At 52.6% G+C, this 23,472-nt stretch overlaps 6 protein-coding genes across 11 annotated transcripts; 3 read left to right on the forward strand and 3 right to left on the reverse strand.

Moving 5' to 3' along the window:
* The first annotated feature begins 1,301 nt into the window (after window positions 1–1,301).
* Window positions 1,302–5,079, forward strand: LY6G6F (lymphocyte antigen 6 family member G6F). The gene is made up of 6 exons (XM_063096349.1): window positions 1,302–1,359; window positions 1,863–2,192; window positions 2,275–2,538; window positions 4,496–4,651; window positions 4,825–4,891; window positions 5,018–5,079. Exons 1-6 carry the CDS (start codon window positions 1,302–1,304, stop codon window positions 5,040–5,042), a joined length of 900 nt encoding a protein of 299 aa, XP_062952419.1. The 3' UTR covers window positions 5,043–5,079.
* A 1,757-nt stretch (window positions 5,080–6,836) lies between these two features.
* Window positions 6,837–7,989, reverse strand: LOC134379000 (lymphocyte antigen 6G6e-like). Its single transcript, XM_063098272.1, has 3 exons — window positions 7,913–7,989; window positions 7,162–7,287; window positions 6,837–7,060 (listed from the first exon to the last, which is right to left on the reverse strand). The coding sequence occupies exons 1-3, from the start codon at window positions 7,962–7,964 to the stop codon at window positions 6,837–6,839; spliced, it is 402 nt and encodes a 133-aa protein (XP_062954342.1). The 5' UTR covers window positions 7,965–7,989.
* Window positions 7,990–9,499: 1,510 nt separating this feature from the next.
* Window positions 9,500–11,322, forward strand: LY6G6D (lymphocyte antigen 6 family member G6D). Its single transcript, XM_063096350.1, has 3 exons — window positions 9,500–9,583; window positions 9,684–9,830; window positions 11,099–11,322. Exons 1-3 carry the CDS (start codon window positions 9,529–9,531, stop codon window positions 11,320–11,322), a joined length of 426 nt encoding a protein of 141 aa, XP_062952420.1. The 5' UTR covers window positions 9,500–9,528.
* An 842-nt stretch (window positions 11,323–12,164) lies between these two features.
* On the reverse strand, window positions 12,165–14,865 carry LY6G6C (lymphocyte antigen 6 family member G6C). Its single transcript, XM_063098108.1, has 3 exons — window positions 14,765–14,865; window positions 13,291–13,401; window positions 12,165–12,846 (listed from the first exon to the last, which is right to left on the reverse strand). The coding sequence occupies exons 1-3, from the start codon at window positions 14,814–14,816 to the stop codon at window positions 12,632–12,634; spliced, it is 378 nt and encodes a 125-aa protein (XP_062954178.1). The 5' UTR covers window positions 14,817–14,865; the 3' UTR covers window positions 12,165–12,631.
* A 1,517-nt stretch (window positions 14,866–16,382) lies between these two features.
* On the forward strand, window positions 16,383–18,476 carry MPIG6B (megakaryocyte and platelet inhibitory receptor G6b). 5 transcript variants are annotated; one of them, XM_063098015.1, is made up of 6 exons: window positions 16,383–16,443; window positions 16,633–16,980; window positions 17,137–17,227; window positions 17,591–17,631; window positions 17,749–17,844; window positions 17,975–18,476. In XM_063098015.1, exons 1-6 carry the CDS (start codon window positions 16,383–16,385, stop codon window positions 18,046–18,048), a joined length of 711 nt encoding a protein of 236 aa, XP_062954085.1. In that variant the 3' UTR covers window positions 18,049–18,476. The 5 variants fall into 5 exon arrangements, with proteins under 5 accessions (XP_062954085.1, XP_062954084.1, XP_062954086.1 ...); XM_063098014.1 differs by having other exon boundaries at window positions 17,768–17,844; XM_063098016.1 differs by lacking the exon at window positions 17,137–17,227.
* Window positions 18,477–20,031: 1,555 nt separating this feature from the next.
* DDAH2 (DDAH family member 2, ADMA-independent) lies at window positions 20,032–23,229 on the reverse strand. 2 transcript variants are annotated; one of them, XM_063097729.1, is made up of 7 exons: window positions 23,041–23,229; window positions 21,837–21,919; window positions 21,623–21,722; window positions 21,433–21,506; window positions 21,156–21,275; window positions 20,550–20,699; window positions 20,032–20,335 (listed from the first exon to the last, which is right to left on the reverse strand). In XM_063097729.1, exons 1-7 carry the CDS (start codon window positions 23,189–23,191, stop codon window positions 20,219–20,221), a joined length of 795 nt encoding a protein of 264 aa, XP_062953799.1. In that variant the 5' UTR covers window positions 23,192–23,229; the 3' UTR covers window positions 20,032–20,218. The 2 variants fall into 2 exon arrangements, with proteins under 2 accessions (XP_062953799.1, XP_062953798.1); XM_063097728.1 differs by lacking the exon at window positions 23,041–23,229 and having other exon boundaries at window positions 21,837–22,133.
* Window positions 23,230–23,472: the final 243 nt, after the last annotated feature.

Below are 23,472 nucleotides of genomic sequence, written 5' to 3' on the forward strand. Positions count from 1 at the left end.
AAAGAAAGAAAGCCACAAAAGGATATATACATAATACCATTACTTAAAATTCAAAACCACATAAAATTTACTGATAAAGCAAGTGGAAAAGAAAGAGCAAATTTAGAATAGTGATTACACAGCATACAGGATCTTTGACTGAAATGGTAATATTCTGTTTCTTAATATGTACACAGGTTTGTTTTATTTTTCTTTGTACCTTACACCTACATAATATATAAACTCTAGCTTTTCACTGGAGTAAACACATATTGGGAAAAGTGCACCAATTGAATATATTTATGTAATCAGCACCTAGATCAAGAACAGATTGTTACAGCATCTAGAACACCCTCTCCATATTCCTACCAGTTGCTACCCATCCCCCCCAAGGGTAACCACTATCTGAATTTCTCACCCCATAGATTAGTTTTATCTATTTTTGTATTTTATATAAGTGGAATCATACAAGACACATTCTTTGTGTCTGGCTTCTTTTACTCTCATGTTTCTGAGATTCAACCTCATTGCAGGTCTCTGTGGTTTGTTCATTCTCATTGCTGTCCAGGGTCTCATTGTATGAATATGCCCCAATCTATCCATTATACAGTTTCACATCATATATAGTCTTTGGTGTGTATAGAATATTTCACTGAAAATAATTTTTAAAATAAGTAACACATTAGAAACTATTAGAACTGTATGAAGATCTGCCTTAAGAGTCCTGCCTGGGCAGAAAGATGAATCATTGAACTCTCAAGGCCCTTGCTATTTTTCTCCTTGAGTAATAATACATTCATCAGGGGTTCAGGAGAGTTCTGTGGTATGTCAGGCAACCACAGAGAAAGTCATTTCAAATCACTTATGGAGCATCTGTCTGGATACACAGTTTTGTGATGGGTTCGGTGGAGACCAACATGAAGACTCAGCTTTTTCGTTCATTAGCTGATGTCTCTTAGGTGTAGAAGACAGACCATAGCATGTACTTCCAGACTGAAAGGAAGTGGGCAGCTCAGACCCCATCTATGCAGGCTTCTTAGTGTGGAAGATCTTTGATTTAAATCCCTCAGCTGATGTGGCATCAGAGGAGTGAGAAGATCATCTCCAGAGTGGCCTGGACTGAGTCCTTTTCCCCCCAGGACAGAAAGGTGGTGGTCATGTTTGCCCCAGTTGACAAGCAGCTGGACTTTATCACCCCAGCATTCCCGTCCCCTCCAGAGGCCCATGTCACTCAACACCAGGGAGTGTGGGCCTTTATCTGGGCTCTGTTTCCTCCCCAGAGCACGAGGTCTTAGAGCAAGAGAACTTGGCAGGCTCTCCCCATGGTACCCTTATTCATCCTCCTTCTGTTCCTATGTGGGCCCCGGCAGGCTGCTGCAGGTAAGGACCAGGAAGGAGGTGGGATTCTTCAGCTATTTGCAAGGTTGGGGAGGAACTGCTGCTCTTTCTCCTTAGGGGCCTGGGGAAGGCATCTGACTCAAGAAGGTAGATTTCCCCAATTGACCTTCCCCTGCCTCTAATACTAGGGAACACTGAGGCAATGAGGGTTCAAGTCATGTACAGTTTCCTTTAGAAAATAAGAACAGACCAGTAAATGCTTCCAGAAAAGGAGAAATGAGAGGAAGAAAAGGGCATTTTCCAACTATTCTAGCCTTTTCCCTCTGCCTCGCAGATCCCCTCACTGGCCTAAGGAGAGAAGAAGGAAGCCCTTACCCTCTCCTCTCCACCTCTCTTTTTTTTTGTAGCTGTCACTTGAGAAATGTGCTCACCAGCCAGCCAGTGGTGGGAGACCCCAGAAGGGGAGGAAGTCAGGGGTTGGAGGTCAAGTGGGAGGTTGTTGATCTGATGCAGGTCTCTGGCCTCATACAACCCTCTCCCCACAGACAACATCCAGGCCATCTATGTGGCCTTGGGGGAGGTGATGGAGCTACCATGTCCCTCACCACCCACCCTATATGGAGACGAACTCCTGTCTTGGTTCCGCAACCCTGTGGCAGGCTCCTCCACCACCCTGGTGGCCCAAATCCAAGTGGCTAGGCCAGCCTCGGACGCTGGGAAACCCGAAAAGGAATCCAGGCTCAAACTGCTGGGGAACTATTCTTTGTGGCTGGAGGGGTCCAAGGAGGGAGATGCCGGGCGGTATTGGTGCGCCGTGCTTGGTCAGCACCACAAGTACCAGAACTGGAAGGTGTACGACGTCTTTGTGCTCAGAGGTAAGCAGGAGCATGCAGACCAGGGGCCACTGGGAACCAAGAAGCCCAGGCAAAGAACTAAGGGGTCCCTCTTTCCCCACAGGATCCCAGTTATCTGCAAGGGCTGCAGATGGATTCCCTTGCTCCATTCTCCTGTGCTCTGTGGTTCCCAACAGACGCCTGGACTCTGTGACCTGGCTGGAGGGGAATGGTCCCATAAGGGGCCGTGTTCAGTCCTTCTGGGGTGATGGGGGTGCTCTGCTCTTAGTGTGTCCTGGGGAGGGGCTTCCTGAGCCCCGGAGCCATAGACCACGAATCATCCGCTGCCTGTTGCCTCAGAACAAAGGGGTCAGCTTTAGCCTGGCAGGTAAACTGAGGGAGGAGATAGGAAGGGATGTTGCTTCTGGCGCATCCCTCACCTGCTGGCTAAGGGAGGAGGTGAGATAGGAAGCGAGTCTGGCTAGGTTGGGGGTAACTTCTGGTGGAGCAGACCACTGCCTATAGGAGGAGGACTTTTTCTCGTGAACGAATCCATAACAGAGGAAGAAGGATTGGTTAAGCCAGTTTTCTGGTGGAATAGACCAGCAGCCAAGAGGTGTATTCTGGTGGGATATACCATTGTTTAGAAATAGGGTAAGCTATAAAATAAGAAAATAAATAAATAAAAAGAAAGAAATAGGGTAATCTATGATATCTGTGGAATATCCCATAGCAGAGGTAAAGAAAATAAGAATTATTGCTGGAAGACTTGTCCTTTCTTTTTTTGGTGGCTGGCTGGTATGGGGATCCAAATCCTCGATGGTGCTCTGACCAACTGAGTTAACTGGCCAGTCCTGGAGTTGTCTTTTGAAGAAAGAATATATGCACTGGTGTTATAATAGCACATTGATAGTGAAGGCAGAAGGAGAAAAATATATAATTATTTTACAATTAAAAGACCATTATAGTTAGGTGTAGTGGCATGCCTGTAGTCCCAGCTACTGAGGAGGCTGAGGCTGGGGGGTCACTTGAGCCCAGGAGTTCTGGGCTGTAGTGCAGTGTACCAATCAATCGGGTGTCTGCACTACGTTCAGCATCGATATGGTGACCTTCCTAAGGAGGAGTGAGCCCCAGGTCAGAAACAGAGCAGGTTTTAACTCCCATGGTGATCAATAGTAGTACTGCACCTGTGAATAGCTACTGCACTCCAGCCTACACAACACAGGAAAACCCCATATCTAATAAAAAGTAAAATAAAATAAACATTAAAAGCCCATTATGGGCCGGCCTGTGGCTCACTCGGGAGAGTGCGGTGCTGATAACACCAAGGCCACGGGTTCGGATCCCATATAGGGATGGCCGGTTAGCTCACTGGGTGAGCATGGTGCTGACAACACCAAGTCAAGGGTTAAGATCCCCTTACCGGTCATCTTTTTAAAAAAAAAAAAAAAAAAAAAAAAGCCCATTATGCAGAGAATGAATACTACCGAATGTAAAATAACCCATTTGCAAGGCAGGAGGGAGGAGCAAATGGGCGTTATTTCAGTAAGCAAAGGCCATCCGTGGGCAGTGACTAGGCCTTGTATCCCTTTACATCCTCACCACCTGACAGTGCCTGGCATGTGGTGAGCACTCAGCAAATGCTCAGAGAGTGAATGAATGGAAGAATGAGTAAACGGGAGGCACTTTTATCTTTTCTTTTCTTTTTTTTTTTTTTTAAATTTTATTTTGTCGATATACATTGTGGCTGATTATTGCTCCCCATCACTAAAACCTCCCTCCCTTCTCCCTCCCCCCTCCCCCGCAACAGTGTCCTTTCTGTTTGCTTGTCGTATCAACTTCAAGTAATTGTGGTTGTTATATCTTCTTCCCCCCCCCTGGTTTTTTTTTTTTTTTTTTTTTTTTTTTTGTGTGTGTGTGTGTGTGTGTGTGTGTGTGTGTGAATTTATATATTAATTTTTAGCTCCCACCAATAAGTGAGAACATGTGGTATTTCTCTTTCTGTGCCTGACTTGTTTCACTTAATATACTTTTATCTTTTCTTGAAAGGATGAATTACCATGAAGGGTATGAGGGGAAATGAACAGTTACAGCTGGTGGTCTGCTCTGGAGTTAGCTGCCCATGGGGGTGGGGGGCATTTTCATTCTCTATCGATGTTAGCTCATGAGGTCAGGGTGAGAGTTCTGGAAAGAGCCAAAGTGGGGGGGTGGATATTGGGGGCAGGGAAACTTGCGAAGCCTTTTGTTGGAAGAGCCCACCAGACTGTGGCAGGGAAGTCTCTTCGGGAGAGACAGGCCGTCTCACTGCCTCCCTCCCTATCCCTCTGGTTTTGCCCTTATTACAGCCTCCATGGATGCCTCTTCTGCCCTCTGCACCCCTTCCACGGTCTGGGATGTGCCCTGGATCCTGATGTTCTTGCTCATGGTGGGCCAGGGATTCACCATCCTGGCTCTCAGCATCATGCTCTGGAGGCAGAGGTTCCAGGGCGCTCAGGGCAGAGGTGAGTTCCTCCCTCCCAGAGGGAAGAAGAGGGCATGCGGGTGTGAGGCAAAGGGTTAGGCTCACATCTTGCCTCTGTACCCTATCTTCTCTTGGGGTGGTGGTGGTGAGAAACACAACTCTGAATTATCTGGTGACTTCTCTTCTGTACCCCACCTGGCTTCTTCTCCCCAGATGCCTCGATTCCTCCATTCAAACCCGAAATCCAGGTCTACGAGAACATCCATTTGGCCCATCTTGGGTGAGGAAGGGGCCAGGGGATGGGAGAGGAAACACTGGGATTGGGTTGGGGCTTGCGCCCTGGTTCCTGAGGAGATAGAGAATAGAGGTATCCTTAATTCATCTCTCTGCTTTGCAAACCCCACAGCCCACCTGCCCACAAGACCAGGTGATCTCGGGGACATCTCCTGCTGGGAAGTGTGACCTGCCATCTCCCTGGCCAGCTGGCACCTAAAGGATTCCCTAAAAACCTTGGCAATGGGGAGGGGCTGAGAGAGTGATTTCACAGTCCAACTGGCCTCCAGCAGCCACTAAGCTGTGTGTGGGGTGGGGGCAGGGGACTGAAGGAAAGGAGGAGCATTATTCTGTGATGTCACCTACAAAAAGGTGTGGTTTCCTGTCTTGTAGCAGCAAGTGGAGGGGTGGCCCTGAGTCCATAGTATTGTGGGATTGAGGGGAGCCTGGGGTAGCTGGTGGCAGTGAGTGGGGGAGGGCAGGGAGCAGACAGAGGAATCTAGAGACTTGAGCAATGGTGGGAAATCAGTCATAGGGGAACCTAAGGATGAGTGGGGAAAACTGAGGCAGAGAGCAGGGAAGAGATTCAAGCCAAAGTAAGAGAAAAGAGATGGACAGAGAGAAAGAGAAAAATAGAAGCACAGAGTGGGAGGATTGAGGGACAGAGAAAAAGGAAAAAAGACTCAACTTCCATCCAAATTAAGCCAGGACACTACCACTCCCATTCCATCCCCCGCCACGTCTCATCCTCACAAAGAAGAGAAGTTGAGAGGGAACGAGCACTTTTAATCAGCTCCCAGATTTCCTCAGATGGATGGAAGGGGAGGAAACTCAGTCAGGGTGGGGATGCCTTGCTTGGCCCCCACCCCGGGCACCCTCCTTATCCTAGGCACACACACTTCCCTGTGGCACTCCATTGTGGCATCCAGAGCACGTGGGCAACTTATCACCACTCTGACACCCTGGGAGCACCACCTCCCTGTTGCCCCAGGGATCATACCCTATCTCTCTGGGCAGTGGGAGTGTCCACAAGGGCGGGCAAGCAGGATTCCCTGGTGGGGCATGTTATTGGGCCAGGCCCATGCAGGGCTGCCTGTGAAATGTGGGCAAGTCTAGGCAGGTGAAGTGGGGGAGGGCATTGATGCTCCCAACTTGGCCATCCCCCAGTCTCGGGCAGAAATGAGCTGGACTCCCAGCCTCACCTTCACAAGCCACTCCATAGTGTGTCCTTTTGTGTCTCTCTGCTCAAGCTTTCGCCTCACTAGAGAAAAACTTTTTCAGAAGTCTCACCTATAGCCTTCACGCTGCAGCGGCTTAAGCTAAGCTATAGGAGGGAAGAAGTACACAAATGACACAGACGGAGAATGAGGGGAACACTATGGTTCAGGCTCCAGCACCCCAGCCCAATCCACCAAGCAGCTGTAGTTCCTTGTTAGAGAGAGAGCATGCAGGTGCACGCACACACACACACTGCCACATTACCAGACTCCCAGATAGCCCTTTTATTAAGTGTATTCTTCATAGTTCCCCAAGCCCTCCTTCCTGACTTCCCGACCTACCAAATGAGTCTTTCTTAGCAAGACTTTCCTCCTGTGCATACCTCATGCCCCTTCCATCCCCTTGCCCCTAGAACCCACAGCTCCATCAAAATGCCTGCCTTGCCAAGGACCTGGGGCTGAGAGAGAGCATCAGTAACAGGTATCTAGAAAAGACAAAAGACATAGAGCAGCGTTCTTTATGAGGCTGGGCTTTGGGCAGGTGCCTGTAGGGGTGGAGCAGTACCCGTAGGAATCAGGTCTTGGGAGGGGTCTGTGAAGGTGCTGGGCCCAGGGATCTGAGGTCTCTGTACAAAACCAAGTGCTTGGGCATGTCTCAAAAGTGCCTGCAGGTATTTCCAGGGCCGTGGTGATGGTGGAAGAGTGCTGGGTTGGGGGCTGCAGATCCACGTGAGGCTAGTGGAGGAGGTGGCCTCCCCACACGAAGATGGCTGCAAGGAGGAGCAGGGTGGTGAGGAGGAGGCTGGGGAGCCACTGTGGAGTGGTGGCCACGTTGCACAGGTCCTGCTCACAGCAGTGGTGCCGCAGAGCGTAGGAGCGTAACCAGTAGGTGGCATGGCCCTGCAGAGGGCACTGGGCCCTGGGGAGGCAGCCTTTCCGCTGGATGATCTCGTTCTGGTCTGTGGGACAAGGGAGGAATGGTGAGGCAGGGGCAGCAGGACAGGCAGGATGGATGGAGACAGGGAGCGACCTGGGGAAGGGCCATTTGACCTAGTTCTACCTGAGGTGCCGATACTGATGCCACAAGCTTCATCATCCTGACACTCAGTGGGAACCGGGTAGCAGGGTTTGGCGAAGCTGCAGGTGTAACAGCGGAGCCGTCCCCGGGCAGGGGAAGTGGTGAGACCTGGGTTCAGAAGAGATCAAGGTGTCGGGGAGAGGCAGAGCCCAGATCCAGGGAGGGGTACATAGAGGGACTACACAAAGTGGAGAGAGGAAAGCCATGAAACGAGGGGAGAAGGGCAGACAGAAGTAGAAAAAGACACGGGGAATGGAGCAGGGGAGAGAATGCAGGAAAAGAAACCGAGGCAGAGGCAAGAGGGATACAGGGATTGAGAGAGACACACAGACATGAACAGAAGCCACAAGAACCAGAGATGAACATAAAAAGTGACACAAAAAGCCAGACCCAGTGGGCAGTGAAAAAGTTAAGTAGATAGCACCAGAGAAAGATATGAAAATAGGAATTGACATTGACCAAGGGGCCCAGTGCAGAAGCAAGAGGCAAGATAAGGGACAGGGAGACAGAAGCAGGTGAAAGATGCGGCGAGGAAGAGACAGTCATTTGCACGGAATTTGGAAGGAAATTTTCCTCTTTTGCTCTATCAGGCTGACCTGAGGCCATTCCCATTGGTCAGCCTCCCAAAAGCCCCTCAGCTGTTTTCTTGGCCTCTTCCAGCCACCTCTCGCCTCCAGCCCTCAGGCTCCTCCACAAGCCCCTGCCCCGTGGGGATTCCCCAGCCCACCCTTACCCAGAGTCCCACAGAGGAACAGGACGCAGAGGAAGATGCTGGAGGTGCTCATCGCTGGACCCGGGCTCAGGAGTATGGGAGAATGTGACCTGCACTCCGAAATTCCGAGAGTTGGAGAGTTGGAGCATCTGAGCAAGACAGGGAGGGACCAGTAAACAAACACACCTAGGGAGACAATCTGGGGGGTGGAACCGTGACCACATTCACCAGCCTGACACAGCTGGGGCCCCAGTCCCTGCTTCTGTGCCCCACATTTCTCACACCTTCCCTGCCCCTTGTGTCGCCTCCAGGGTCTGCTCTGTTCTCTCAGTGTGTTTGCCTCTGTAACTTGGCCATCTGCCACTACTGAGTTGTGTCTGTCGCCTTCCCTCCCTCCCCTTGTCTCAAGCTGTTCTCTGCTCTCTTGACTCCTCTCCCTGTCTTTGTTTTCTCTCTTTCCCCCTTAGTGTGTTTATGTCTCTCAAGGTCACCCTCTTAAACATCCTTGGCCTATATCTGTCGGAGTGTGGAATCAACAATACCCACACCCACACCCACACCTACACCCCCCCCCACACACACACAAAGCCAGCTGTGTAAGGGCGGACCCCAGCCAGCTTCAGATCCCTTTGATCCCCCCAAGCCTCAACATGCCTATCCCATAATTATCCCTCCCAGCTTCACTACCTTGGAGGAAAGAATCAGGGGTGAGGCTGAAGAGATGGATGTGCTCCACTGGGAGAAGAAATCAGAATCAGAAAGACTAGGAAGGAAGATGTAGAGAGGATTTGGGGTGAGGGGAGAGTGGCAGAGTCTAGAAAACTGGGGCTTAAGAGACTGCGGAGCAGGAGAGCCACATCTGGGGAATGAGGACAGAAATGTACCAGGAGGAGTAAGACTAGGAAAGGAGGTGGTGGGACAGGAGAGATGCAGGAATCCATTGAGCAACAGTTTTCAAAAACTGACCTCAAGGTCTCTTTACACTTCTAAAAATTACTGAAGACCCCAAGGAACTTTTCTTTGTGTGGGTTATATCAATATTTACCATATTAGAAATTAAAACAGGACATTTTAAGTAGGTATTTATTGATTCTTTTAAAAAATAAAAATAATAAACCTATCACGTTTACAAAACATAGTTTTGTGAAAAATAACTATTATTTCCCAACAGCACAGTGAGAAGAGTGGCATTACTTTACATTTTTGCAAATCTATTTAATGTCAGGCTTAATAGAAGATGACTGGGTTTTCATATCTGTTTCTGCATGCAGTTTGTTGAGACACGTAGTTTTGGGTGAAGTATATGAAGAAAATCTGACCTCACACAGGTGTAGTTGGAAAAGAAAGACCTCTGAGAACCCTCTGAAAGGGTCTTAGGGACCCCCAGGAGTTCTCAAGCCACAGTTTTAGAACCACTGCTGAGGATGCAGGAGTTTGGGGCTCCTGAGGATGCTGACAGCATCCTGTGGGGCCCCTCCCTGTCCCTATTGGGGCCCCCAGTGCCAGCTGGGGAAGACTCTTTCTTCCTTTTTTATAGCCCTATAAAGCTCAAGGCAAGGGGGATATAAGGCTGGCAGAGCAGGGCCAGGGAGGAGGGTGGGCAGGAGAGAGAGGCACCACTGACTCAGGCAGCCACAATGAACTCCCAATTTGTCGGGGTCCTGCTCACCACCCTGCTGGGGACTGCCATGGGTAAGGAGGCGACCAAGGCACCTCTCACTCAGGCCTGTCCATGCCCTCTGCCAGCCGGCTCCCCTGTGGGCCAGGTCCAGCGCCTCTTGTCTCCTGCCAGGAAACCGCATGCGGTGCTATGACTGTGGGGGATGCCCCAGCAGCTCCTGCAAAGAGACTGTGACCATTTGTGGTGAGGGTGAACACTGTGGCTTCGTGGAGCACAGACCCCAACCAGGCCCAGGACAGATCAAGATATCTGGGAACCGTGAGTCCTCAGTTTCTGCCTCATCCCTCAACCCTTCCCTGTGTCCAGCCCCAACTTCAGTCCTTCTGGCTTCCAGAAACTTCCAGGCTCAATCTGGCTCTGGGCAGATGGTGCCGCTGTTGGAGTAGAGCGGTCTGTACACCTTCTGGCTCCTGGCACTGAACCCCTCAGAAGCCCCAATCCTTGTGCTCCTACCTCCCTTCTCTTTCTGAGATTCCAGAAAAAATCTCATAAGTGCATTCACTCACAAATGAGAAAGCTCTCTCCCTTGAAGGCTGGGGCCCAAATGCTAAATCGAACTTCAATTTTCAGGCATCAGCTAAGGACCAGGGAGGTATATGTACACATGTTTGTTTTAATTTTTTATTTGGAAATAATTTCAGATTGACAGAAAAGTTGCAAATAGCAGAGATCCTGTATATCTTTCACCCAGCTTCTCCTAATGGTAACATCTTCCATAACCATAGTACAATTATCAAATCAGAAAATAACATTGGTACAGTGCTACTAACTAATCTACAGACTTTACTTGATTTATCCAGTTACTTCACTCACTTACTGTCCTTTTTCTGATCCAGGACCCAAACCAGGATCCCACATTGCATTTATTTCTTATGTCTTCCTCCTCCTCCTCCTCCTTCTTCCCTCCCCCCTCCCCCTCCTCCTCTTCTTCTTCTTCTTCTTCTTCTTTTTGCGGCTGGCTGGTACAGGGATTTGAACCCTTGACCCTCATGTCGTCTTCATCTCCAGTCTGTGCTGGTTCTCAGTCTTTGTCTTTCATGACCTTGACACTTTTGAAGAGCCCTGATAGATTATTTTATAGAATGTCCTTCGATTTGGATTTATCTGATATTTTCTCATGATGAGGTTGAGGTCACACTTTCAGGCAAAAATACCACAGAAGTGATGCTACGTCCTTCTCAGTGCATCACATCTGGAGTTCACAATATCAGTGTGTTAACATTGAAAAATTTACAGTTTTTGACATAACAACTCCACTATTATTATCCCCATTTTACAGATATGAAAATAGAGGTACAGAGAGATTAAGTGACTTACCAAAGATCATATGGCTGGGAAGAGGCTGAGCTAGGATTTGAACCCAGGAAGTTTAAGTTTGGCTCCAGAACCCACACTCTTAACCACTACACTATGCTACCTCTTAATGTGTTAACTTTGGCCACTTGGTTTTAGGGAGGTGTTTTTTGAAGGGGCAGAGAGTGCCTTTGGGCTCCTTGAAAACACCCCAGTCTCATTCTCTCTCTCAGCCTCAGTGACCTTGATTCATCACCATCCAGCCTGTGTGGCAGCCCATCATTGCAATCAAGTGGAAACAGAGTCAGTGGGAGACGTGACTTACACAGCCCACAGGGATTGCTGCCTCAGAGACCTGTGCAACGGCGCGGTGGCGAGCACGGTGGTCCCCGTGTGCATCTTGGCTGCAGCAGCCACTGCCCTGGCCTGGCTCTTTCCAGGACTGTGGGGAGGGTAGTGGGAGTAGGGGAAGGGGAGGGAGTAAGGGAGCAAGGGAAGGGGGAATGTGAATATCTGAAGTGAGAAGGCAAGCACTCTTCTGTGAGCCATTAAAATCTACTGACCACTCTAGAGCTGACTGGAAAATTCCATCTATCTTTTGTTGATGGGAGGCTGAAGGAGTAACATGGGGACATCCAGGTTCTAGTCTGGGACTTAGTTACAATCATGCACTCCTTAACCAACTAAACCCCAAAGGACAATCGAGAATCGGTTCTCAGTGACTTCTGGATCCTGAAGACAGGGAGAATCTTATTTAGAAACGAGAATCACTGAGGGGAGCAGGCTCTGGGCTAGGTGTGGGTCACCAGGATTCCATGAGCCTGGCTGTCTGGGATTGTTCCCCTTTCCCCCAGCTGCAGCTTGGCTCCCTAGAGGATTATTTTAAATTGAGAAAGGAAATGTAAACACTGTGATAGGAGAGTTGCAAGGTGCCCTCTTTAGTAACCAGGCCAGGTGAGGCCCCTGACTCTAACCTGAGGGACTGAGGAAAGAAGGTATGGGCTCCATGCCTGTGTACCTCTCCTACCCGTCCTGGAGAGCTCTCAAGCCAGACTGCACCTCCTTCTTGGCAATACATCAGGGGTGTGGCCTAAATTTAGGATAAGGGTTGTTTCTCCAAACACTGGGGCCTGTGTGCCACCCCCAGACACTGGAAGGGAGGATGGAGGCTTGAAAAACCTGTTCCAACCCAGCCTCCCATGGAAACTCCCTGAAGGATTCCTGGGTAAGGGTTATTCCTGGGAGGGGGCCCAACATTTAGGTCATCTGACTATAAATGCACAATTTATTAGACACAGATGTTTATTACTCAAAATGGAAAGAGGTTGAGTATGGAGATGGGGTGCGTAGGGGAGCCAGGGTTTGGGGAATCAGCCCAATGCAGTGAGGCCATCAGGTCCTTCCTAGGAGCCTTCATTGGGAACAGGACAGAAGCCCCATTTCAGGCCCAGATCCCAATCCCTCCCTAAGTAGGGCACAGTAGAGTGCAGGAGGCAAAGTGGGGAGTCCTTCTAGGGGCCAGTGGAGGATCTGGAATGGTCTGGAGGGAAATGGAAGGGACTCGGGGAAAAACACAGTGGAGGGTGTGGGGTGGGAGGGATGGATAGGGAGACCACTCCAGAGTCTAATTAAAGAAATGTGAAGGGACTGGGGAAATGTAAAGGGAGCTAGGGAGAGGCCATACTGGAAAGCCAGGGGATACGGAGACTCAGGGAGAGAGGCTCAGGCTAAGGCAGGTGGGAGGAGGGGCAGCCATGGAGTGAGTCTCAGTGCAGCAACCAGAGGCCAAGGCCAGCCAAGGAGGTGAGGAAGACCAGGGCCAGGGCCGGAGCCGGCCGGGGGGCTGGGCTGTTGCAGCTGTCCTTGTTGCAGCAGGTGGTGTTATAGGTCAGGCCCAGTTTGTGGTTGGTTTGGTTGAAGGCCTCCCGACAGGGCTCTTCTGGTGTACCACAGCGCAGGTTAGAGAAAACCCACATCTTACCTAGGGGTAGGAGTGGGCAAGGGAGTCAGCTAGGATGGGCATCTGGCATGCCTGTGCCCACCTCCCCACCCCACGCACCAGCCAGGCTTCCTGCCTTCCCAGCTCTGCCCCAGCCCTTCCCTTCTTTGTCTCTTCTCAGTCCAGTCTTCCTCTTGCACTTCCTTACCCTGCTGCTCCCACCCCACCAAATACTGGTTCTATCACTTGCTGGCCGTTAGGCCTCGGGCCTGTTACTGTCTTTTTGAGGCTGTTTCCTCAGTATTAACAATAGCATCTACACTATAGAGTTGTCATGAATATTAATAGAAACAACGCATGTAATGACATAAGATAGTACCTGGCACATAATCATCTTTGACCAAATAGTAACATTGCTGTAATTCTCTGTTCCAGCCATAGACTCTCCCACCCATCCCCTCTCCCCATTAAAAGTGGGGGTGTTACCGAGGTACACATTTGTTGTCAGGCACTGGTGTCCTGGTTCCAAGAGGCAGGACTGCCGGTCCACACAGCCCAGCACAGGGACCTTGTAGCAGGAGTGGCAGCGAATGTCAGCTGAGGAGACACAAGTCAGGCTGAGGTGATGGGGTGTCTGACTCGCCTATGGATAAGCTGAGCTAGGGGTGGGGGGTGTAGTGTGGAAAAGAGACAGCCATGTAGGTGCTCTGACCAGTTTGTTTCAGTGGGGACAGAGCAGGTGAGTGATGCAGAGAAAGTGGAAAGTGGGCAGCAGTCCCACACCCAAAATATTTTCCTTCACTCCACCCCATTTGGGCATGAGTCAAGGGGCAGAGCTACAAACACGGGACTGGGAGTAGATGGAATGTGAGGAGACCATGGGGAAGGAATGGGTACATGCTGGGGAGAAGATGAAGACTTGAAATAGGGAGAAATAGTAAAAATAAAAGCCATGGGGACTCCAGCACTGTCAGAAGTGGCTAGGAACTCGAGGCTGGCAAGAAAAGCACCTGTGGTCAGTTTCAGCAGTTTACTCTCCACCTCCTGGGGCTGTCAAGAGCATGGGAAGAGGGGCCAGAACTGAATGGAATCCTCTTGCCCCAGGAGATCTCCGGCAGGAAGGAAAAATATCTTGGAGATGGATCATCAGATTCCATCTTAGCACCAAAATAGAGAGGGTAGGTGCAGAAGGTGGCACCCCCAAAGTTCCTGCTTCAGCTAATTCAAGGTTTGGGCATGCAAGGTGTGGTGAAGGAGGGGTCAGTCTAGAGGTGGAGGAGCCTGGTAAGTATACCTCAGTGAAACCCACCTCACCCGGGGTGACTGGCCCTGGCATCCCCACCCTAAAAGGCTCAGGAAAACTCTCTTGTTCCCCAGGAGGCTCTAAGAGGTCATTGGAACCATCCAGAAAGCCTGCATCCCTGGTAAGGGAGAGGGTTTGCAACTCGGGGAGGAGCAGGGGGAACTAGGAAAGGCCAGGGCTGAGCACCTAAGTCCCTGATGGAGTAGATGGGGAAGGTGGGGTATAGAAAGAAGCTGGGGCTGGATGCCTAGGCTCTCAGAGGACACCTTGCTGAGCGCAGGAGGTGAGAGGAGAAGGTGGGTAAGCTGGATCCTGGAGGATTGCATCTTGGAGTGGGACAGGCTGTGGTACTAGATATCAGTTTCCAAGAACAGGGCAACTTGGAGTGCGGAACAGGAAACCTGGAGCCCTGGCAGGTGAGAAGAGTGGGTCTTTCTTGGAGGTGGGGAGGAGTGTGATGAATGGAGACCTGGGTCCTTGAGAAATGGAGCAAGGAGCCTGTCACAAGGAGGCCTGGTTTTGGAGGCACAGGAGAGCTGAGCCAGTTGGGGCTGAGGGTGCTTGGGATCCAGAGGAGTGGGTAGTGCAGGGCAGCGGGTAAGGCAAGGTGTAAACCAGGTGGGGTGAATCAGGTCCCTGGGGCCCCCAGGTGCTCACCTGAGACCCAGCAGAGCAGAGTAGACAGGGTGAGCAACAGAAGGCCTTTCATGGTGAGGGTCCTGAGAATGGTAGCAGCCGCAGCAGCTGACAGAGTAGATTTTCTTGGATCCAGCTCTGAGAGTTGAGCAGCCTTTTTGGAATTTATAATCCCAGAGGCCCCTCCCTTTTCTGCCTCTGGTGGCACCTCCCTCTCCATTTAAACACAGCTGACCAGAGGAAAAGACAAGGGGGTGGGGAGCCCTGAGCAGGCCTGGGTTGGGAGTGGGGATGGGAGAGAGGGATGGCAGAGGGTGGTAGGTACCACTAGTGGTCAACTCCATTTTGGTTTGGATTTTAGGCCAAAATTCCCTTCCTGAACCCTAGCTGAGAGTCCTGACTGCCCAGTCCTATTAAGGAGCATCACCAAAGGCCTCTGTGATTTCCAATGGCCATGGTGGTAGCTTCTGCGGTTTCCTGGGAAATGGACAATGGGAAGTGGCCCAAGTTGATTGACAAATTTGGTCCCGGATGGCCATTGGTAGGGGCATGCAGGCAGAAACTGAAGATGAAAGGAGCCAAATTAATTCAGGCCCCACTCTGTGTGCCGGCCCCTTCTCAGCCACAGGATGAAGGATTTGTGACATCTGGGAGGGCTTCTGTGATGTCATAGCAGCAGAGGAAGGGGCTAGGGCTGCAAGTCGGGACAGCCAAAGCCTGCCTGCTAAGGAGGAGCTGCCTCAGGCCCGCTGAAGGTTCCCGGGACCTCACCCTGGCCCCACGTGGGTGTGGCATGGCCTTGGTTACTCCAGTCCAATGAGAGCCACTGGAGTCCTAAGTCTTGGGTGTGTGCATTTGTTCCAAAGCACCTCCTCAGTCAAAATCAGCAGAAACTTGGGCAGGGCACCATGAGCGGGGAGGCACAGCGTGGGCACCAAGAAGTGGGGTAGAAGCTAAAATAAGAACAGAAATAGTGGGGGAAAAAAAAAAGAATAGAAATAGTAATAGGTTGGTCGGAGTGCAGTCGTGTTTACAACTAATTGATCACAACCAGTTACAGATTTCTTTGTTCTTTCTCTAATCCCACTGCTTCACTTTACCAGCCTTAAGGGGGAAAAATAGTAATAATGGCAAACACATAGTACTCCTATGTGTCAGACATTGTTTTAGGCCTTTTAGGTGTATTACTTTTAGTTTTATGTATATTACTTTATTCACGTTTTACGTGTATTACTTTATTTTTACAATACGTTATGAGATAGGTGCTTTTATCCCCATTTTACAGGTGAGCAAACAGGCCCAGAGAGGTTAAGCGACTTGTCCACATCACGCAGCCAGTAGCTGGCGAAGTCAGAACTTAAACAGCCGAACTCCAGAATTCGTGGTGCTCCCAGCCATTTCTACGCTGGCGAAAGAGCTTGTGTGAACAGCCCGGGCACAACTTTTAAGTGAACGTTTTTAAGTGAGCACTGTTTGAGGGCAGTGAGTTTGCCTGGGAGGATTCCCGAAGGGATCTGGACAGCTGGTAGCCCCGCCCCCGCTCTTATCCGAGCCCCCAACCCGACCGTCCCCCGCCCCCAGCTTCCCTCCGGTCTCTCCTGCTGATTCACTCGCCACCTCTCCCCACCACATCCCAGCCATGGCCCTGGTTCTGCAGCTGCTGCCTCTGCTGCTCTCCAGGGCCCAGGGGGACCCGGGGGGTAAGCGATCCATGAGAAAGTTGTGGATGGGCGAGGAAAGACTGAGGCAGGGGATGGGGGCGCCTGGGGGGTGGAGTGTGTGGGAAGATCCAGAATGGCTGGGCAGAATAGAGGAAAGAAAGAACACGGGAGTGGGGGTTCGTCTTGCCCTGTGCTCTTGCCCTAACCACCGCCCGCGCCTTTCCCTAGCTTCTCTGGAAGGCCGCCCTGGGGACCGGGTGAATCTCTCCTGCGTAGGGGTCTCGCACCCCATCCGCTGGGCCTGGGCGCCTAGCTTCCCGGCCTGCAAGGGCCTGTCCAAAGGACGCCGCCCGATCCTGTGGGCCTCGCCGAGCGGGACCCCCACCGTACCTCCCCTCCAGCCCTTCGCAGGCCGCCTACGCTCCCTGGACCCTGGTATCAAGCGGCTGGAGCTGCTCTTGAGTGCGGGGGACTCGGGCACCTTTTTCTGCAGGGGCCGCCACGAGGACGAGAGCCGTACAGTGCTTCACGTGCTGGGGGACAAGGCCGATTGCAGGACCCCGGGGCCTACCCACGGTAGGTCGAGGACTGAGCGCACGGGGGGACTTTAACTCAGATACACAAATAGGGGAGGAAGGGGGGACTTGGCTGGGGCTTCCTGAGCGGAAGAGCTAGCTCTCTGTCGTCGTACCCTTGACCTCGGCATCCCTCCCCGCCACGCCGTTCCCACAGGGTCGGTGTATCCCCAGCTCCTGATCCCGCTGCTAGGCGTTGTGCTGGTGCTAGGACTCGGAGCGTTGGGCGTGGTCTGGTGGCTGCGCAGGTGAGCACGAGGGGTGGAGCCTGGTTTAACAGGGCGTGACCGGAGGCGAGAGGGGCAGGAGCAGGACCAGGAACTTCGCTAACGAAAGAGCTAGATCTGGAGCCCAAGCGTGGTTTGGAGAAGGATGGAAGAGTCAGAATTTGGGAACGAGGCCACAGGCTGGTGAGTGGAGAAGCCCTGGCTAGAAGAGCGAAGCTAGAAGTGCAGCAGGATCAGACCATGGGCAGGACTGTCTGTGGGGGGAGGAGCCTAAGTTGTTTGGCGGGTCTGAGCCTGAAGTTGTTGGGATGTCTTTGGCGCGGATGAGGAGAACCAGCGAGACAGGACTGTTGACTCTCAAAGGCTCTTTTACAACCTCTACAGGCGCTCGCCCCCGCCCCCGCTTCGACCACTCCCCAGATTTGGTGAGACTCACTCCACCCCATTTTCCTTCTCCTACCCGCACATTCCCTACCCCTCGGTTCCCAAGTCTGAGCCTTGCTGGGAGCAGACAAGTTGGTCACCTTCTCTCCATCCTTCAGCTCTGTCCCCCCCACATAGCTCCACTTGTGAAAGCCGAGCCCCAGAGGTCAGTAGAGGAGGAGCACAAGATTCCGGGGAACCTGGACCAGGAGCCGGTAAGGGCATGGGGATGGGAAGGGGGCTGGCCTGAATCCCTGAGGAGAGTGGACCAAGAAAGAAGCCTAAATGCCAAGGGAATCAGACTGCTGAGACCATCCTTCCTTCCTCCCCCTACCCCTCCTTCAGAACCTGCTCTATGCGGATCTAGACCATATGGCCCTCAGAAGGCCCTGCCGGCTGTCCACAGTGGTCCCTGCTGATGCCTCCACCATCTATGCGGTCGTAGTTTGAAGGGAAGCCCTTACTCCAAACCTCCCAAGCGGGGGGCTCCCAGCTCTCTAATAATTCCTCTCCCCTTCTTGACCCCTCACCTGTAAGTGGAAGGCACCATGGGATAGAAATGAGCACTAGGTTAGGAGTCAGAAGACCTGGGTTCCAAGCAATTTCTGCCACTGATCTTGCTCCTTCACTTACTCCCATCTCTCTTATAACTTCCATGTCTCCTTCATCGCTAGTGTCCTCTCTAAACCTGATTAAGCCCTGTCTCCCCATCTTAAGACATCAATAACTCCCAGATAGCTCCCAGATATTCCTCTCTTCCCTTCCCTCCCACAGTCAAGCTTTTCAAACCAAGGGTATACACCTGCCTGTTTCATTTTCTTCTCCTTCACTCTATCCTCACTGTTCATCTGCTGAAATTTTTCATCTGCTCTCCATAAGCTTGTCAGTGATGTCCTAATGGCCACACCCTGTAGACATTTTTTAACATTCATCTGGCTTGGCCTTTGAGTACTCCCTTCTTTAAGCTATGTTTTTCTTTGCTGCTGGTGTTTTCTTCCTTCTGTATTCCTCTTCCTTGTTCCCTGTCCCCACAATATCCCCCACCATTCTATGTTTGTCCCTTTCTTTCTCCCCTTACCCCCTATCCTGGGAAGCTCTCATCCACAGCCAGTCCTCAGCTCCCACCTCTGCAAATGACACCCAGAACCCTCTCCAGCTCAGATCTTAGATCTGGTATTTCCAAGCTGTCCCTCAGAAATCCCACCTGTCTGGCCCCAGGCATATTGTGCCCTGCATGTGAAACCCAACTCATTATCATCTCTCAAACCATTTACTTAATCCTCCTCTGCATGCTCTCTCAATCAACCCTGTTGCCCAAGCCAGAAACTGGGAGTCATGCAAACCTCCTTCCTCTCTCACTCCCACACAATGAGCCATCACATTCTTTCTATCTTAACGTCACTGTTGCTGTCAAATCCACACCCTTCTCCAAGCCCAGCGCTACCAGCTGAATGAACTCTCCTCATTTCCTTCCTAGATTACCTGTAGCTCCACCTCATCCTCTTACCTTTGCCCTCTTTCCTGAAGCCAGAGAGATCCCCAGTCTAACTTGCTCCTGACAGCTCTTATTTCAGAACTGCAGTATTTCTCTCCTTAGCCTTTAGCTCTGGGCCCAAGGGCCTTAGCTTTGGGTACTAGGAGCTACAGCACTTTGTCCCCTGACCAGGCCTGTTTCTGTCACTCTGCATGGACACAACATGCCTTTGAGAATTCTCACTAGCACCAATGCCTTTGCCCAATGCAATTCCTTCTTCCTCAATTACCCTTTTCCTTCCTCCCTACTACCTGCCTGGCTAATTCTTATTTATCATCTGGACTCAGTTCAAGTAAAGTCATTTCTGGGAAGTTGTTCCTAACTCTCCTTGCCCACCCTTGCATACACTTTGATGCCCTAGGGAGCCCCCTTATTTCTCTCATAGAAACAAGCCTTCTGTGAATTGTTCCATTATAACCTGTATTTCAATTTGTAATAAACTTTCATATACTGTGAGTTCCCTGCCATGAGGAGACTGATCCTTTTAAAATCACTGCTAAGCCTCAGTAAATGAGTGAATGAAAATGAATAATCCTGGAAGCATCACTTCTTCTTCTCTATCAAATAGGGGTGGACTAGTAAACTGCTAGTCTCTGAATCATCTGTCATTTAGGTAAATTCAGTTAGTGATCCACCCAGATACTCTCTTCTCTGCCCTGGACATGCTTCCCACAATAGAAATTCTGTCTTTTCCATCTTGTACCCAAGCACCTGTAACAGGGTTGGTCGATGATTCAGTAAGTGCCTATTGAAGGTTTTATGAATGAAAGAGGCCTCTTTCCTAACACTGATCCCAACCTCAGGTTTCAGCCCCACCCATTCCTCTGCCCCAGTAAGGTGCCAGCACAGCCCAGTCTAAAAGGTCAATTCTATTTTATTGGTTCTGAGACAGTACTAGCCCAGTGGCCCCATCCTTTTTCCCACATTATGCCCTCCCCCTTCTTGGGGCCCTCTCCCCACTACTACCTACTCACCGTCTTCTATCTAATCCTCCTTCCCCTTCTACTATCTATGCTGCCCTGCCCCTGGCCAGCGAGGATCCCAAGGCCAGGCCCTTAGCTGTGGGGGCGTGTGCTGAGCACCAGGCAGAGGGAGCTGAGCCCAGCACCAGCCTTCTCCAGTTCAGAGCAGGACACAGGTACCAGGGTGATGTCAGAGAGCTTCTGCAGTGCCTGCAGGGAGGACATGGAGTAGGGAGAGGGGAGTAAGACCTTGAGGCCAGAGCCAAGGCCCCCTTCCAGCGAGCTCCAAGTGGCCCCACTTAGGTTTCTAGAGAAGATAACTCCCCCCCACCCCCCGCCCTCCGCCCATCCTTTCTCCCACTAGGAAAGCCTGAGATTCCTTTCTCTGGCTTCTGGTAGTGGTGGAGCTCCTGCCTTCCCTCACCTCCTGGCTGTTGGGCAGGTCCCCACCTCCACGGTGCAGAAGGAAAGGCGGCGCACCGGGCAACCCGGGACGAAGAAAGAGACAGTCAGCGGCTGCATCATCTGGGAGGGTCAGGGAGGCGTATGGGTGATCTGTCAGCACTGCCATTGCCTGGGGGAGAGGAAGCAGGAAGCGTTCAAATCTCAGAGCCTGTCCACAATTGAGTCGGCCTGCCCTGCCACCACTAAGGGCCTGGAACAGAGTTACACGTGTGGAATGATAATCATAGCAAGCAATGTGTCAGACACCGTCCTGAGCACTTTAGTTATCTTTGTTAATTTCCACCTGACTTACATGCAGTTCTTTTCACCTGAAACCCTTTTCTCCCCCTCTTCAGTTCCCACTTGTCTGTCTCATTCATCCTTGAAGAGCAAGTTAATCGCCCCTGGTCCGCGGTCTCCCAGCTCCCTGTTCAACTGTTGTAACTTTTTGTTTACTCGCGTGTTCTTTCATACTAGATGGACAGCCCGGTGAGGGCAGGGGTTGGGGCTAATGTCCTAAGCCTCCCAGCTCCCCGCCTCCGCGGCCTGAGCCACGCCCACTTTCGTGGGCCCCGCCCCTTCTCACCCTGACAGCCTTTTGGGCAGCATCACTACTGCCTGCCACCACAGTGCGGGGTCCCCCCATGCCGCAGAGGCCGCGCAGGTGGGAGGAGCCCGAAACCGGCACAGTGGAGACTGCGAAGTCCTGGGGAGAGCAAGGCGAGGCACTCAGGGGGGCGTTGGGGTGAGAGGATACCCTCAAACATAGGCTGTTCTCAGGCTCTCTCTGCTCGGCGGGCCCCCAGGCCCCTCTGACTCCCACCTGCGCCCCGCTCCCTCCTAAGGCTGGTCACGTTCCTCACCCGGAACGTGTCCGCCACGATCTCAGCTCCTCGGTGATTGGTCCACTTGGAGAGGCCTACGAAAAACTCCCGGCCTGAGCCCGGGGAGGTCGCGGAGGTTTGAGGGTGGAGCGAATTGGAAACAAGGCCGAGACAGTCCAGTCTCTCCTTCCCTTGCCAAGATCCAGGGGTGCCGGCCCCCCAGCCTCACCAGTGAAGAGAACGTCGGTGCCATCCAGCGTTGCGTTCTCGTCACCCATCTCCACAATTCGGAGCCCCAGGTCCTGGAGGGCTTTGCGGACTCCATCGACCTTATGGCAGAAGACGGTCCCGGGCTGAGATCCCCATCCCCAATTCTTCCCCAAAGCCCGGATATCCAGCTTCTCCCGCCCTTTGCCCTACCACACCCGCGCCCTGGCGCTCACCTCCGGCCTGCGGGCGGGGCTCCAGGGCCGTGTGATTAGGGCCGTGTCCCCTTGGATCACGGCCGTGTCCCCGAGCAGCGGTCCTAGCGGCAGCGACTCCTCAGGAGGCAGTTCCAGCAGCTGCAGTCCCAGTCGCTGCCTCAGTTTACCCCCCAACACCCCGTGCTCCCTTTGAGCTTTGGCCAGATCCAGAGCCGGAAGGCCAGCCCCAGCACCCTCCCCGGACGCCAGGCTTTCTGGGACCCCCCGGATCAGGGCATGGGAGCAGCGACCCAGCCCCTCCCCCGGCGTCCCCATCCCATCCACACAAACGCCCCCTCCGGCCGCGCTGATTTCTTAGTTTTCTCTCTTTTTATTTCACCTGTCTGGGAGAAGAAACAGAAAAGGGGTAGGCAGAGAAAGACATGCAGAGAAGGACGTGGGGGTGGTTAAGAGCGCCCGGGTCTTCCTCCTGCCATCACTGGGCGCCCCTCCCACTCCACCCCACCCCCTCCAGACCTTCCTGTCCTGTCAACCCCACTCCTCCCCGCACCCTAGTGGGTCTGCTTCTTTAAGAGGAGTCTGAGGGACAGGACTGGGATCCCTAATCTCCAAAACACCTGTTGCCCCTGCTCGGGGGCTTGAGGTCCCTGCCGGGCGCCCCTCTTGGCAGCCGCTAGGATGCGCTCACTCCCCAAAAATGCAGCAGCCCCGACCCCTTAACCCTCAGCTGCTCGCTGCCCGACAGACCCGAAGTCAGGCCAGGGACCCACAGGGGTTATGGAACAGGAGGAGAAAGCTGGGGAGAGAGTCAGGGCTGGGGGATGGAAATCCTGGATGCCCGAACGAGGAAGGAAGAGAGAGACGGGGGAGGCGGGGGAGGGGTGGTTGGAATTAGAGCCTAAGGAGTTAAGCATCTTCTCTCCACCCCGGCCGGTCACGCTGCCCCTAGCGCGACCCAGTATAAACCAGACCGAGTCCCGAAGGACTGGGAGAGGTCGAAAACGAAATCCGAGGGGCGGAAGCGGGGCGTGGTTCTGGGGCGCGGGCGCCACTCCCGGCTCCAGGACCCCGTTCCCCTGTCCATCTTCCCCCAAAGTCCACCCCGCCCAACTCCACACCCAAATGCCGGTCCCCCTCACTCTCCGTCTGGTGCAGGCACGGGCCTGGCACCCTCAAACTCCGGCCCCCGTATAGTCCGGGGGACACCCCCCACCCGACTCACCTCCAGCGGCCACCCCCACTCCTGCTGCTCTGTGATCTCGGCCGGGGCCCCACCCCCCGAGGACAGAGTTGGTGGAAAAAGGAGTCTTAATCTTCAAGCTTCGGGGACTGGGAGCTCTGGCTTCTGGGGGTCCCTGGGTAGGCGAACTCATGTACTAAGATGGGGCGGGGGCGCGACGGGTCTGGCGGCTCCGGGGCATTGTCTAAGCGGGACGGGGCGGGGCTTCTAGAAGCCTCGCCCATTCCCTCCTGCTTTGCCGCGCCCATTCCACCCGGACGGCGCCCCCCTTTTCCGAACTCGGCACCGCCCCGCGAGCACTGCCCAGGCCCACCCAGATCTGGCCTGCCCTGCTGGCGGGGATGCAAATACGGCATGGACCACAGGACAGAGCTACGTATGGTGGGCCGGCACTGAAGATGGCAGCCTCACCAC

This window comes from Cynocephalus volans, chromosome 5 (genome assembly GCF_027409185.1).
Source record: "Cynocephalus volans isolate mCynVol1 chromosome 5, mCynVol1.pri, whole genome shotgun sequence".
NCBI classification, from domain to species: domain Eukaryota; kingdom Metazoa; phylum Chordata; class Mammalia; order Dermoptera; family Cynocephalidae; genus Cynocephalus; species Cynocephalus volans.